Here is a 16,407-nt window from a genome sequence, read left to right on the forward strand (position 1 = left end):
CACTTACAATGCTTTGCCTTTTCTAACCATTTGCATTTTTTGTGTGTAACTACAGACTGCCCAGGCAAATGTGTTGTATGGGTTACACAACATATTGAATTCTCCCATATCCAAGTGGTTTCTATATAAAACAGAGCTTTAACTTTCAGAAAATCATCCCGGTTTTTACAACACTTTTGCAACACTCGTCCTTTAATTTTGTAATTGAGGAAATGAGGCTCCACCTGTTAGAGAAATAGACCAAGGCATGCATTCTTCTTCTTTTTTTTTTTTTTGTCCCCTGATGCATTTTTTTCTTTCCCCTGCATCCTGTAGGTAGGAGAAACCATTGGCATCACTGAAGAGATCATGGGCTTGACTATTTTAGCCGCTGGCACCTCTATCCCTGACCTCATAACCAGTGTTATTGTAGCACGTAAAGGACTAGGGGATATGGCTGTATCCAGCTCTGTTGGAAGCAACATTTTTGACATCACAGTGGGGTGAGTAAATACTGAAAGACCATAGCCCGATATAATAAGCTTTAGTATTCCATGGTGTTTTATTGAAAAGGCAGTCTTGATATGAAATAGTAAGTCTTATAATCCTTAGATATAAGGAAAATCCAAAGTAGTTGTACATAGGCTCTCAAGACCACCTACAGTAGGTCCCATCCTGAGATGTGACCTGTGTAGCTTCAAACTCATGTTCTAAAAAACTCTGTTGCTAGTATTAGCAGTGGCTAATTTCTAAATCAACTTAATTAATAGCAGGTAATGGACTTCTCCTCCAAGAACTTATCCAATCCTTTTTTAAACACAGCTACACTAACTGCACTAACCACATCCTCCGGCAACAAATTCCAGAGTTTAATTGTGCGTTGAGTAAAAAAGAACTTTCTCCCATTAGTCTTAAATGTGCCACACGCTAACTTTTCTCTTTCTCTCTTATTCCCCCAGTCTTCCGCTGCCATGGTTCCTGCACTGTCTGTCCAAAAAGATGGCCCCAGTGGCTGTCTCCAGCAACGGCTTGTTCTGTGCCATCGTCCTGCTCTTCATCATGCTGATCTTTGTCATCCTCTCCATCGCTGGCTGCCGGTGGAAGATGAACAAGGTTCTCGGGTGTGCAATGTTTGGGCTCTATTTCATATTCCTGGTGCTCAGCGTACTCTTAGAGGATCGGATTATCCTGTGCCCTGTGTCCATATAGGCAGAATCTGCTGAGATTGGGAGAAGAGTGGGGGAGCGCCAGTGAGATACTAATTCCCCTCCCCTTCCCAGAGGAGCCTGTAAAACCAGAAGTCTTTTGCAAAAGGCTGACAAGTTAACTGTCTTGAAACTGAGATGCAAATTGCACCTTGTGAAAGCCTCAGTGCCCAAGGCAGGTTACAAGGCGGAGGGAAGAGGGCAGAGGAACCTGCAGCTTGTCCACTCGTCACCGAGAGAGCACCGTCTCTTCTCCTCGCCGGCGGAGAGACACATGTCTTATGACAATGCAGGCTTTTACATATTCCACTTATACAGTGTGTCTCTCTGTGACTTTCCTTCTGTGTAACCTATGGACTCCAGTCACCCCCATTCATTTTTTGGCTTCTGAAATATTCAGAATTTGCTGAGCAACAATAGTTTTAATAGGTAATTAGAGGGGTAGGGGGGGGGAAAGTGTTGGTCATGGCTCTTTCTGCATGTCAGAGCAATGCAGAAAGAGCCAGCGCTGAGCTTCCATTTAATCCCTGCATGCTGCCCGCAGAACCACCTGTTCAGCCAAATAAACGCGTTCCATTTTATTATCTGTTTATAAAGTTTGCAGCAAACCATTCGAGAAAACCTGAAATAAAACCGATGCACGTTAAGCCAATATAGAGATACTTAAAAATAAGAACAAAATAGAAGAAAACAAACTCTAGCAGATGCATCAATTGGATCACAAAATTGGAGGCTTACATGTTGTTGGTTCACCTTCATGAGCCCTTAGACTCAAGCATATTTACCCCTGCTCAAGACAGACCAGAGCACCCTATGGGAGAAATGTTAACATATTTGAAACATTTTTATACTTAGTAAAAAAAGAAATAAGAAAGCTCACTACAACAAATCATCTTCTTTTTTTTTAGTGTATCAGATAACACGCCCCAGAATTTTTAACAACCATCCAATACTTTTAAGTACTGGCTAAGCTTTCCCATACAAAAGCCTTTTTCAAAGTGCTAATGCCATATTTCCTGCAAGGGATTGTGATGCTCGCTTTTCAAAAACGACTTTGACCAACCTTGATAGTTACATTAGCCTATATAATATACATGCCATATAATCTGTCTAGTCCTATTCCACGTGTAGTTTTACTTGTATTCACAGTTCTCCTCCCTCTCTCTAACATAGTCATTCAGTAATAACTGACAAACTCACTCCTATATTCTATAGACTTTCTACATGATTAGCAATCTCTTTACATACATACCACTGTCATCTCAACCACATAACACACGTTCAGGGAATTATAAATCCCTAGGACTGTAGTGGTATTAGAAGACACATTCAACACTGTACTGGCATACTGCACCATCACATTGGCAAGCAGGACTACTACATATAGCTTTTTGTCCATAGGTAGCTCTGACATCACGGTGAGGGCATGCTCAGAATGCATCCTCTGCCTAATCCCAGATATTGGTGAAGTCAGGAGGGCAACTTTGTATATCTGAAAAGCGATAATGATATTCATGTATAATGCAAAGAAGATAATATTTTACCCTCTTCTGAGTGAGGGCCATCCTAAAAGCCCAGCTGAAGAGGGTTTATTCAGTTCTTCCAAGATATGCAGGGCTTTTTAGCCATGGTGTTTTGTTTTTTTTTAACATAGGATTGAATTATTTTTATTCGCAGATTCACAGAATATCTTAATCTTATCTTGTTTGTTTGAATTTGGGTTGAATTAAGTCCCATATATACACAGATTCACACACAGTATGCAAATATGACAGAAAAAAAGAAACCAATTAAAAAGAAGTATCAAAAGGTAGGCGCATTGTTGAAAACAGTTATAACTCTTTGGTGCCTAGAGTCTAAATATTCGACTGCCAAAGCATATTGCAGTAAATGGTTGGTGCTCTAGGCTAACAGACTCCAAAGGGTTCTAGAGAGAGGTTCATTTCTGGGATTTTCCTGCGACTGTCATAAGGGATTGCCAGTTACCAAACGCCTGCATAAGACAATCCAGAAAAGTACTCTCTCGCATTTGTTCTCCTGCTTGGCTTCTTTGGCTTAACGCTTTTTCACTTGTGGCACTGGCTTCCCACCATGTCCTCCGGGCACCTCTGGCAGCCACCTTGCGCTGCATTGCAGAGCACAGCTGGATTAGGAGTACTCCTGCCACCCTAAGGTGGTTTACACTGTGGGCACGTAGAGTTGTGCCACCTTACGCCACACATGACATCACGCAATTGTTTAGCTTGGTCTTTGGACCAGTATCTGATTTCTGAAGTCTGTGCAAAACACTGTTTGGGTGGCGCTTTCCCAGTATTTCCTCGTAGCATGTCTTCTTGCCACTAAGCATAGTCTCCTTTCGTCACTAGTAGAGATATATGTCTTATAAACCATGCGAGCTTTTATTTATTCAGTTTATATGATGTGTGTCTCTCTGTGACGTTCCTTCTGTATTGTATAGACTCGATTCGCCCTTATTCATTTTAGCCTCTGAAATATATTGATAAGCAAAAATAAAGCTCAGCAAACAGGTGACAGATGACAACCCTGATATTGAACCCATCTGATGCATTTGTGGTTAGTTTTGAAAAGTTAGCCACTCTATTATTATACAGTAACATAGTAGATAATTTAGATTATTTTTATTTAGATTCTTTTACTATACCGATGCTCAAGACAATGTCTTATCGTACCGGTTTACATTATAACCAAGGGAAACCAATAACCAGAAGAGAGAAAGTTACAATAAACAGGGATTACAAAACAGGACAATTGAAAGAGGAAGAATTAGGTTAAACAGAGTTCTCCTAAGAGTATAACGAGATAATACACCATTGATTAGCATAGATGGTTAACTAAGTGGTTCAAGCATAAACAGTTCTTTTCAATCAGGGGTAGGCTTGGGAGAATAGCCAGGTTTTCAGTTTCCTTCTAAAGGAGAGCAAGCATTGTTCCTGTCGAAGATCTGCGGGAAGTGTGTTCCATAGTTGTGGTCCCGCGGAGGACATTGCTCGTTTTTGTATAGACTTGTGCATGACTGATTTATGCGGGGGTGCCTGGAGAGTTCCTTTGTGTGCAGCTCTAATTGGCCTGTTAGAAGAATGGGGTTCGAGTGGGATTGTTAGTTGGAGTGAGGTATTATGATAGATGGATTTATGGATGATGGTCAGTGACTTGTACTGAATTCTATAGTGGATGGGGAGCCAATGTAGGTTTTTTAGTATTGGTGTGATGTGGTCTTTGCGTCGGGAATTTGTGAGGATCCTGGCTGCTGCATTTTGCAGCATCTGTAGAGGTTTAGTTGTGGAGGCGGGGAGGCCGAGCAGTAGCGTGTTGCAGTAGTCCAATTTTGAAAATAGTATGGCTTGGAGGACAGAACGATAATCTTGAAAGTGTAGGAGAGGTCTTAGTTGCTTTAGATCATGCAGCTTATAGAAGCATTCCTTAGTGATGTTGTGAATGAATTTTTTGAAGTTCATTCTAGTGTCCAGAATCGCCCCAAGGTCTCTTACTTGAGATGTTGATGGTAAGATTGGGTTGCCGACGAGGGGGTTGTTTTCATTAGGAGTGATGATGAGGAGTTCGGTTTTGGAAGTGTTAAGTACCAGGTTGAGACTAGATAGTAGGTGGTTGATGGAGTGAAGGCAGCTGTTCCAGAAGTTTAGGGTGCTGGAGAGGGGTTCTGTGATGGGGATTAAGATCTGTATGTCGTCGGCGTAGATGAAGTGTGTAAGGTTGAGGCTTTCTAGTAGTTGGCATAGAGGTAGCAGGTAGATATTAAATAGTGTGGGGAATAAAGAGGAACCCTGCGGTACTCCATGATTGGATTGGACGGGGTGGGATTCTTTATCATTGATTCTGACTTTGTAGTGCCGGTTGTTGAGGAAGGATTTGAGCCATAAGAGTGCAGATCCTGTGATACCGATTTTAGTTAGCCGTTTGATGAGGGTTGAATGATTTGGATAATGGCAGATAAAAATATAATTAGCCCATTCATTTTACCCAGTTATTCTGGTTATTCTTGTCTACACTGCCAAGGATATATCCCAGCTGCCAGTCATAGTAGCTTAACCACTTCCAGAATATCAACCCTAATCCATGTCACTTCTTGTCATTTTCTTCTTTGGTTCTCTACCTTCCTAGATAAATGAGCATGCAAGTTCTCATACCTATTCCAGTGGCTTCCCTCCCATGTAATAATTTAAACAGCTACAAAAACTGGTGTGGCTCTTCCCGGACTATCTGGCCACCTAGGCCCCATGACCTTGCTGAATGGTACCTCATCCCCAACAGCTTGCTGGCATTCTCCCAGTTGGTTTCTGAGGAGTTTTAGCCCATTGGCACAAAACCCAGCTACTCTTGGGTATGTGGTGTCACTAGATCATGCTTCTTTTATCTTTATTTGTTTTTCATCTTATCTTGCTGGTGGATGATACCCTGCCACCACCAACCTTTCAGCATTGGCCAAGTTAGTTTCTGGGGAGTGCAGCTTGCTCATTCCAACCTAGCTATCCCATGGCCTGTGGTGTTGGCAGCTCCTGCTTCCTTTATCTGCACCTCACTTTTCCTCTGCCCTCTGATCTCAAGAAAGGGTGAGTTGTTTGATTTAGGGAAGCCTTCCAGCTTCTTTATCATCTAGTTTAATCTAATGATAGGTGTCACTTGCACTTGGACTAATCTGGTGACCACATTATCTTATTTACTGTTACCTTATCAGGGGGATAAACTGTCCTGTACTTTGTTGTGCATATTCTATGTAAATGAATGAAGCCAAGCAGGAAAAAAAAACTTTGAAAAGACAAATGTAGGACAAGAAGTGTGATAAGAGAACATAAGAACATAAGAACATGCCATACTGGGTCAGACCAAGGGTCCATCAAGCCCAGCATCCTGTTTCCAACAGTGGCCAATCCAGGCCATAAGAACCTGGCAAGTACCCAAAAACTAAGTCTATTCCATGTAACCATTGCTAATGGCAGTGGCTATTCTCTAAGTGAAAAAAAAGTGCCTACAGCTCCTGGTATTCCCAGGTGGTCACCCATCCAAGTACTAACCAGGCCCAACCCTGGTTGGCTTCCGAGATCAGACGAGATCGGGCATATTCAGGGGGCATACTGTAATAAACCTTAATAAGAAGACATTCTGCCTTTTGTTTTGTATGCCACTTCCACCTATCTTAGGTTCACCTGTACCAACCCAGGCCCTCTGCAACTTTGGTCAGCTGTCCAAACCATACAGAGGTGTATTAGAGTACATGAACATACAAGTCATGTCTGGGCAGAAATGACCATTTATCAAGACTATCTGAAATTTAGTTGTACTTAGGAGTGAATTTTCAAAGATGTTATATGTGTAAAAGCAGCATATATTGCAGCAATTTTCAAAAGCCCATTTACGCGTGGAAACTCTTTACATGCGTAAAACCTTTTGAAAATGATCTCATTGTATAAATGCCATTTCATTTCTTCTTTCTGTTTGTCAGTAGATAGTGCATCGCTTCTTCATTTTAATCTGCATCTTTTAATCTGTATAACTAAAGTTAATATTTACAATAATAATGATTAAAGCAGTGATAAACTAATAGGAAGATGAGAAAACTGGATTGTTCCTAAAGGTGATGAAGTCATGTTACAGGCAAGGCAAACTTGCCTTCCCCTGCCTCCTTCTCCCCACCTATCCTTTAGATATTGATCAATAGGGATGTGTATTTGTTTAAAAGAAAACTGCAAAACATAATGAATAAGGCTACTTCATTTCATTCTAATCTTATTCATTTGTTTCATTTTAAACTAATGATTCAGGCCTAGGTTTAGGCCTGAAGCCATAGGCCCGAGGCCCAAAGCAGGGTCCGCAGCCTAGGCCCAAGCATGACACCAGGGTCTCGGCAGAGGCCCCAGTGTCAACACTGGGGCCTCAGCCAAGACTCCCAAAAATTAAATTAAAAAAATCAAAAACTTACCTTATACTTCGGGTATCCAACGAAGGCCGGGGCCAGACCCAGGCCCAATGCTGAGACCCAATCTGAAGACTGGGTCCCAATGCCAGGGCCTGGATCTGACCCAGGCCCAATGCCTAGACCGAACCCAAAGGCTGGGTCCCGACACCGGGGCCTTGGCCAGACCCAGACCCAATGCTGTGATCCATCGCAAAGGTGGGTCCCGATGCCAGGGCCTCAGATTAGGCTGGGGCCCAGGTCAGACACCTCAACCCAACTTGGAGGCCAAGTCCCAACACCAGGACCTTGGTCTGGACCCAGTCCCAACTCTGGAACCCAACCCAGAGGCTGGATCCTGATGCTGGGACCTCAGACTAGGCTGGGACCCAGATAGGCCCAACTCCACAACCCAACCAGGAGGCCAGGTCCCGATGCCAGAGCCTCGGCACAGACCCAGGCCCGATGCTGGGGCCTCAGACTAGACCAGGACCCAGGCCCAGGCCCGAGGTTGGGTTCCAATGCTTGGGCCTAGGTCTGGACAATGCCGTACACATTGCTGTACATCAAAATGGTGCCGTCCACTGGGGTGAATGCATGAGATTTAACTCCTGCACGATCCCAGTGGACAACATAATTTGGCTTGCAAGTGCCGAAGAACAAAGAGGACCAAGAAGAGGCTTCCGGGCTTGTGCCTGACCCTAAGCCAAGTCCCAGGCATCGGGACCTGACTTCTTGGTTGGGTCGCAAAGTGTGATCTGGGTCCAAGCCTAGTCACTGGCATCGAGACCCGGCCTCGTGCCTGGGTCCGGGCATAGTCCCCGGCATCAGGATCTGGCCACTGGGCCAGATCATGGCCTCCGGCCTGGGTCCAGGCCCCAGCCTAGGCTGAGGCTCAGTTGTCAGGACCCAGCCTCTGGTTCAGGCCAATGCCTCAGCCTTCAGTTGGTCGAGGTTACGGCGACCTACTGAGGCCTCAGTGTATGCAAGGCAAAGGCTTCTGCCTGAGCCTAGGCCAAATCTGACAAATTCCCACTGGACTAGGTAGATGGGGCAGGGGGGATCCCGGCCCTGGCATTTTTCTCATGAATGAAACAATCCATGAACCAAAATTCATGGAAAAAAACCCTCCCAAAAATGAACCGAAAACAAAAACTAATTTTTTTTCTCCTGTACTTCCCTATTAATCAATCAATCAATATGTTTTTATGCATAAGTTTTTGCCATCACATTCATTCACTTTTGGATGTAACTGTGGTTTTGTATAAACATAAGCAGCTCATATTGACTATGCCAGATGGAGATACCTGAGACGTCCCTGTCCCCCCCCAGTCAGAGAAGCACAGTTGTTGAATGCAGACAGCAGTGAGAATAGTAATATGGAAACAAAATGTATTGATATGGAGTCAACTCATGGAAAGTCCAAACCTGCTTGTGAGCAGGGACAGCTGGTACCTTCCCACACGTCTCTGGTGAAAGAATTATGCAAAACATGTATCAGGCTATTTCCGGCCCCTGCTTTAGAGGAATTTTGGAGTTTTTTTAAAATTTCAGTCCTTTTTAAAATAAAGGAGCCTTGAATCAGAGAGAGAGAGTGTGTGTGTGTGTGTGTGTGTGTGTGTGTGTGTGTGTGCGCGCGCACATGCATGTGTGTGCGTGTGTGTGTGTGTGCGCGCGTGCGTGTGTGTGTGTATGTGTGTGTGTGTGTGTGCACATGCATGTGTGTGTATGTGTGTGTGCACATGCATGTGTGTGCGTGTGTGCGTGTGTGTGCGTGTGTGTGTGCACATGCGTGTGTGTGTGTGTGTGTTTTGGGGAAGGGAGGTACCAGAAGAAGCAGGCACAAAGCATTAAAGGGTAATTTTGAAACATTTGTAATAAGTTAGTCGACGAATATGCATATAAGTCTTTTTCCAAAATGATCCTGTCCTAACTTCATGCGCTCAGTCACACCTGCTATTGGGTGTGCATAGTTTTGCTGAGAGAACTTAAGCGTATACCTTTTAAAATTAAAAAGGATGCACGTAAATCCCAATCTGATCAGACGCCACACCCCACCCTGAATGCTGCTTCCTTGTGCCTACAAAAGTGTGCTAGTAAAGTGTGCATGTGTGTAATTTTATGCATATATCAGTCGCACAGTAGTCCCTTCGAAAATTACCCACAAAGAGAATGTTCATGCTTTTTAAATTAAATGTGGAAAAAAAAAAAGACATATTCTGTCTACTTGCCAATCAAATGCTCCTACCATCAGTTTTGATTTGGAAGATAATCATGAAAAACTGCATTTGAAAAGACTAAGCTTCCTGCGCCTCCCCCACAAGGGTGAGCCTGCCCCATGCCAATGACATCATTCTTTCACTGACTGGAAACCAACCCGGAAGGTGAGAGTATGATGTCATCAGCCTTGCAGCAGCTTGGCCTAATATATTGGAGCTCACCTGTAAGGGTGGCCCTGTGTTATGAGGACTGTGCACACAGATGGCTTTAGTGTTTCGTCTGCTCAAAGCTGCTGTGTCACAGAGCCCGGCAGCCACCAACAAAGGGATGAAAACAGCAGAAACTAGGCAGAAGGATCCCAGAAAGAGTTGTGTTTTTCAATTAAAAAAATAAACTGGGAGTGGGGAGCTCAGCGTGTTCTACGTAAGATGTTCTTAATGCAACTGTCACACAAAGGAATAGCGAAGGAGACAGACAGACAAGAACGCATTGATGCATGGCTCATTTTAGTGACACAGCTAGGGAAGAGCGTGCTTGGGTTTTGGCAAGACTGATTCCATGACTGTCCATTAGACACTGGCCCTAGTGATGCAGCCTAAGACTCACGGCTGTTATGCAGTAATTATGCAGTCATTTCTGGGTGGAGGGCAGGGTTTAGGCTCTTTCGGGTGGCATTATTTCACAATGAATGTTTCTGGGCTGCGTTATGGCACCCGATTTAAATAGGAGGTCTGAGCTTTGACCTGAAGAAGGTCTCTCCTTGGCCTTTTGACTAAGATTGAGAACCTGTACATTGGGGGGAAGGGGACAGTTAACACTCTGCCTCTCAACCAGGTTGGGGAGATGGAAACCATTTGGACAAAAAAACCAGTGCTGAAGGATTAAAATTCCCCTAAAATAAAATGATGAGGTAGAATGATTCTTTATCAGATAGCAGAGGGGGATTTCTTATAAATGTATAACCAAGGAGAAATGACTTATTAGGAATGGGATCCTAAAGCATACACTGTGTCTGTGGGGGGAAGAGTATTAAAACAGCAGCCCTTCCATTTATAAACAATTATCACAAGAGACTCCATGCTGAGGTCCTCGTGGTGTGTATGCTGCAGATTAAATGCATTAGCCTAAAATAACAGCAGGGTAGCGGGAGAGGGTAGCAATCATCATTAAATCAGTGCAGCATGCAGTGGAGGTGGTGTGGTCGCACAATAGGATATAAATAAGCCTTAAGAGTACAGTTTGTGCAGAGCTGGGTGCGCAGACACTGAAATTGCATTTGCCCATTTTTTTATATTACAGGGGGCGGGTTCACTCTCTCCCGGTGAGTCTGGCCGAATTAACTTGCTCCGTCACCACCCTCGCACATTTTTATTCAGCAGGCATTTAAAAATTGCACTTTAAAAAAATGAGAAACCTTGCAGCTTCTGCTTCCCCTGCGTCTGGTTGGAAGCGGTTATCGGAATAATTGAATGGCCGTGCTGAGGAAGGCTGTCAAGCTCCCAGGCTCCAGAGTTGATAGAAGAGAATGCTGCCCTCTGGGTGTTTTCTGTGCGGTAATCTAATGTCTTTCAGAAGCTTGCCGGGGAAATCTGATTATAATACTTCTTGCGCCAGCCTTTTACATAACCAGTTGAATGAAGTTTCAGATATTTTTTTTTTTTTTTTAATGTTTATCTTTGGCTCCCAAAGTGATGGATGCACGGAACGACCTCCCAGGGGAGATTGTAAAGGGCAAAACAGTAATGGAATTCAAGAAAGCCTTGAACGAGGCATAAATGGTCCTTATTTTGTGAAAAGAAGTTAAGAAAATGCCAGAGATCAACCGGGGTCTCTGACGCTGCAACAAGAATTAAATTGTGCAGGCCTGATGGTCCTTATCTGCTGTTGCGTTATGTTTCTTTGAAAGAAAAAAAAAAAAAAAAAGCACTTAGGGAATGCAGTTAGCATCCAAAGAAGAAATGTAACAATTTCAAATTCAGTGTAGCAAGCCCTAAGTCATCCAAATAAAATCTCAAGGTTTCCATTCTGTGAAGTTCCACAGAAATGTAAACGATTGAACGTCTGGAGAAATTCAGCCCATGGCTCTCTTCTCTACCCCCTACCCTTACCAAGCACTAGGAAACAACATCAGAGCCAGCTTAAAGCATTATTGAGCCTGCTTCCCCAAACAGACGTAAAATGGTTGTGCTCCTAGGAATTTCGAAGAATAGAAGCCCTGCATCGGTCCTCGTTTCGGATTCAATGGGGGTGGGGAGGTGGGGTATTTTATACAAAGCCTTCCCAAAGCATAGCGTGTGTGGATGATGTGAAATAAGGCAAGATTGGCATTTTGGAAATGGGCAAAACCACTTCAGTTAAATCTGTAAACTCACATCTCCGTGAAATGCAATAATTATGGATATCCTTAGCTGGAAGGAAAGTTTTTCATAATGCAATGATTTTCCCGCAAAGTGTTATTTTTTTTCCCTAATACAGTTATCCATTGTTCAACACCTAATGCAGAAATAACAGCTTGACCGTGGAACTAAGACAGAAGCTGACAGGTTTTCTCCTTTTTCAGGTACTGCCTGTAAGCGGGTGTTAGAATATGGTGAGTTGTAGTTATTCTGGAGCAACTTTATTACAGCATGGACCTTTCTTAAAAGAGGCAGTCGGAGCCCTCTGTTGGAAAGGGGCCTGATAAGACCTCTTGTCCCATTGGTCGATAAATATTGCTCAGACATTTTTACAAAAGGGGCCATTGCCGTCGGCCTGCGTATCACAGGAAATGGGAGTGATGCCAGGGTGAACTCGCCGCGCTCACTTTGAGCTAAGGTTTATGAATAAATAAAAGTGAGAATACAGAAGGAATATGCATTTGATACGATGCATTGTACAGTATAAACTGTACAATGCATCGTATCAAAGAGTTAAAGTACGTCGTGTTTGCGATTAAGAAAGACACCCGGTGGCTGCATTCAGAGCCCTCGGTGCTGGGCTCCCTGCCTCAGCATCAAATTGCTGCAGTCAGCAGACTAGAGAGGGTCTATTAAAATGGGGGAGGCTGGGGGATTCCCTGGCTAGTTGTGAATACCAGGATACCAACTGAAGCTGGAAGAAAAAGGAGGGAGGAGGACCTACTGGACTAAAAAAATAAATAAATAAATACATTAGGTTTTTCTGCCTCCTTCGTTACCAGCGGGTATCTCAAAGAAGTGCGAGCGGGACAAAAACTCAGGATTGAAACCGTTTAGTCGTTGTTTGTTTCCTGAAACTGTTGCATCATCTAATCATCTGCTTTTCGGAAGATCTCTTCAGCTGTTACCGAAGCTGCTCCAGTGCCAGTCCCGGCCCGCTGGGAACGACACGCTGAGCGCAGATCCGACGGCACGTTCCACGCGGTGTCCCCGGGAATAGCGGGAAGAGAGTTCTCGGAGGCTCAGGTTAACGTTGCAGTTAACAAGCTTTAAATTCCGTCCCATGGTCCCACAAAGCTTAAATGCCATTAAAACAAAACAAAAAAAAAACAACAAACCACCCATAATTCCATGCCATCCTACAACCAAGGAGAAAAGACAGGACCAAGGCACCAAACTTAATTGTCTCTGATTTTAACAATGAAAATAACACCGGTGCAACATTAGACCAATATGTTGAAAATCCTGTCCTTTAGTCCAAAAGCAGCTCCACCAGTCAGAGGATGGGCACTCAAACACTTACAAAACAATTCAGCCTAAAATTCCTCATCCCAGGACCCCAGCATTTTCATAGTGGGCTTACATTGTAGGGTGTAGCAGAGCACAGACAACTCTCAATGCTTTCTTTCACTCTTGCTGTTGTATTTTTTGCAACGAAAGCGCCCAGTTACTCAGCTATGGCTAAGTAGCGCAGACTTGGCCCAGCCCTGCCAATTCCATTTCTCGTGGGTGTGTTCATGAAGGCAGCAGCATTAGCTTCAGAGACATCTTGGGGCTATGCGGGGCAGGAGGCAAGGCAGTGCTGAGGGGTGGAGAAGGGGGCACCTTCTCCAGTGAGGCAAGCAGCTGATGACATGGCCGCCAGTGGTTCCCATTGAGCCTTGCAGGAGATGCTGCTCAGGAGCTGAGTTTGTCCACCGCTGCAATGATGATGCCAGCAGTGTAGTGCCCTCTGGGTCTGGTGCCCCAGGTGGTCACCCATCTCTGCTGATGGCCCCGCTGCTCGTTTTCATCCAAATGCATGCTAGATGCTAGAAGATTATCAAAAAATGACAGAAAATCAATCACAAGCTGAAAGACAACTATGCCTTTAAATTTTGAAAGAAGAAAGGTTTTGGTTTAATTTGTTTCGATGTGTAAGGATACTTCCATAAATAAACAATACCTTAAACTGTTATTGGTATATTCACAAGTATACATATATATATATGTGTGTGTTTGTGTGTACTTATGTCTATAGAGAAACAAAGATATACACATTTATGTAGATTATCTACCTATACCTATGATGCAAAACATATAAGCATGCTAACAACTTCCAGTAACTGTTTCCAAACAATTGTACTGCAAAGGATTATTGACAGTTCCTAAAAGAAAAAAAATCCTTCAGATCGCCAGACACTATCACCTCAAAGTTCCTCTCCCAGTCCATGCACATCAGCCCTTCACCCCCCAACGCATATAATTATTTTGGATTACCGCACCCCAGGTGCATGACTCTGCACTTCTTAGCATTGAATCCCAGCTGCCAGGTCTTCGACCACTCTTCAAGATTTCTTAAATCACTTTTCATTCTCTCTACTCCTTCTGGTGTGTCTACTGTGTTGCAGATCTTAGTATCATCCACAAATAGATAAACTTTACCTTCTATCCCTTCTGCAATGTTAAAATAGGGGGGAAGGATTCCCTGTTTTCTTAGCCAGTCTTAGGACTAGATTTAAGTTTGGGGCAAAGGTCCGGCAATATTTCTGGCAGGGATAAATTCCCCCAGAAAAATAGAACTGCAAGTACAATCCTTGTGCAAAATGCAGTGTGGGACTTTCCGCCCCCCCCCCCCCCCCCCCCCCCCCAGCCCATCATTTTGGAAATCTGAGTAAAGGTTCCACAGCGCTTTCTGCCTTGGTGGGTCACTTGCCGTGAGGCCTTTTCTGCACAAATCTTTCCCTTCCAGAAGCTGCAGCCTGCAAATGAAAACCTTTGAACAAAAAGGTGTTTAGTTTTGCTTTGTTAAGTTGTGTGAGCAAATGACCTTGCCGGCTTTTAGTTTGGCAAGTGCCCTTTATTAAGGATATTTTAGGCCACAGCAACCTTGATGTAGCACATGAAAGCAGCGGATCCTAAAATCATGCACACTTTTTTATATGCATAAAGAGATAAGGCAAAATTGTTTAAGCACAATCCTGCATTCACTGGGAAAAAAAAAATCCTATATGCCTTGAAAAATCAATTTAAAAAAAAGCTTTTAAAAGTGTCATCGATGTACGTTTTTCTTTAAATTTAACTTTGCTGACAGCGTCTATAACATCCATGCATTTTAGTGTACCCAAAATAATATATAACTGCAAATTCAGTACTTGCTGTATCTCTTGCATGCTGAAAAATATGTATTAATGAATTGCAATGGTCCTCAAGTCTGAATTCCTGACACGGTCTGCATTTTGACCCATCAGCTACCTCAGGGAAAGCATTAAATCTTTGAATTGAGACCTTCAAGAATTACTTCAAATACAACATCCAGAAGAAAAAAAAAACAAAAAACTTGCAAAAATGTATTTGCATTTTTGTTCCAAAATACATGTCATGCCTCTATCATCTAGAGGCAGACGACTATCTTCAAATTCAAATACTTTCTAGGAGAGAAAAGGGTAAAGAGGAATGGACACTAGGGATGCTTTAGAAAGTGTTACAGATTTTTCAGATCTGCAGGATTGTTTTATTATTTTCCAGTGAATGCAGGATTGTGCTTAAACAATTTTGCCTTATCTCTTTATGCATATAAATAAGCGTGCATGAATGTTTATATGATTTTGCCTATCATCATTATGGATATGGATTAATAAGTATTTGTGAATCTGGGGTCCACTGTGTTGATCTTTGATTGGACAGGGCTTTTTGAGGGAAGAATTTGCTTCTCTTTCTTTTTGTGATTTTGTTTTAGATTCAGCATTATGAAAGCAAAACCTTTTAGAGTCCAGTCAGGATTGAGACGCTTCAGTATACCTTATGAACGCAGAAGCCCCCAAATCAGTCAGTCACGAGATCGGCCAGTCTGTGCCCTCCAATGCAGTGATTTCTGTCTGGGGGGGGAAAAAAAAAAAGATGTCAGTCCTCACATGCAGGAGGCATTTTTTTTTTTTTGGAGGGACACAGGGTAAATCGAGCAGTTGGAGGAAAAGGGGCTGGTACTTAGTGTCAGCAGGTACCCCCCTGACAAAAAGTCCTGCTTCAATAACCAGTGAAGGATATGGCTTCATTCTTGCACGATGCACATATTTAAATAAAAGTATAAAGATTTGAAACCTACAAAAAAAAGAGTTCCAGTAACCTTAACTCATTTTCATAAAGGAATTCCTTTTCAAATGCTGAAGTGATCCAAACTTTAAAACTAATAAAAACTTCACTCCTCCTCCTCCTCCTCCCTTTACACATTCATACAGAAAACCTACTTGATGGCGAAAGAGAGAGCTAATTAATGCATATCCAACTAAAAATAAGTATTTTGATTTATTATTTATTTTGGTTGCTCACTATTTATTGAAAGCAAAGGTATTGTGACTGCATCAGTATATTGTCTGTGAATAGAAGTCTGTACATAGGATGGAATATATACATATATACATATATATATATATATAATATATACACACAGATATATTTATTTTGTAAATATGCTGTTGAAAATAATTTATTGCTGTCAAATGCATTTCTCCAATAAAGCTTTTAGGGTTTTTTTTTCCCCACTGTGTTTGTTACACACTAATGTACACCCCCCATACTACTGATAAATATTGTATCATATAGCAATTGATTATTGTAACTAAGTCTTTTAAGAGTGAAAATAAAAAGACAATGCAGAGGATTTGTTTGTTCATCCATCTGATTTATTACATTTATTTCT

At 42.7% G+C, this 16,407-nt stretch overlaps 1 protein-coding gene and 1 pseudogene across 1 annotated transcript; one reads left to right on the plus strand and one right to left on the minus strand.

The window, feature by feature from the left end:
* The first annotated feature begins 319 nt into the window (after window positions 1-319).
* Window positions 320-1,591, plus strand: LOC115094206 (sodium/potassium/calcium exchanger 2-like). Its single transcript, XM_029607016.1, has 2 exons — window positions 320-482; window positions 939-1,591. The coding sequence occupies exons 1-2, from the start codon at window positions 349-351 to the stop codon at window positions 1,186-1,188; spliced, it is 384 nt and encodes a 127-aa protein (XP_029462876.1). The 5' UTR covers window positions 320-348; the 3' UTR covers window positions 1,189-1,591.
* Window positions 1,592-6,186: 4,595 nt separating this feature from the next.
* On the minus strand, window positions 6,187-6,303 carry LOC115082840 (annotated as a pseudogene).
* Between the last annotated feature and the right edge of the window lie 10,104 nt (window positions 6,304-16,407).

Source organism: Rhinatrema bivittatum, chromosome 1 (genome assembly GCF_901001135.1).
Source record: "Rhinatrema bivittatum chromosome 1, aRhiBiv1.1, whole genome shotgun sequence".
Lineage (NCBI taxonomy): Eukaryota > Metazoa > Chordata > Amphibia > Gymnophiona > Rhinatrematidae > Rhinatrema > Rhinatrema bivittatum.

Bases quoted from the DNA above. Each gene is read 5' to 3' on its own strand.
- LOC115094206 (XM_029607016.1), top strand. From the start codon at position 349: ATGGGCTTGACTATTTTAGCCGCTGGCACCTCTATCCCTGACCTCATA. The intron at 483-938 runs GTGAGTAAATAC...TTATTCCCCCAG, and splicing joins ATTTTTGACATCACAGTGGG to TCTTCCGCTGCCATGGTTCC.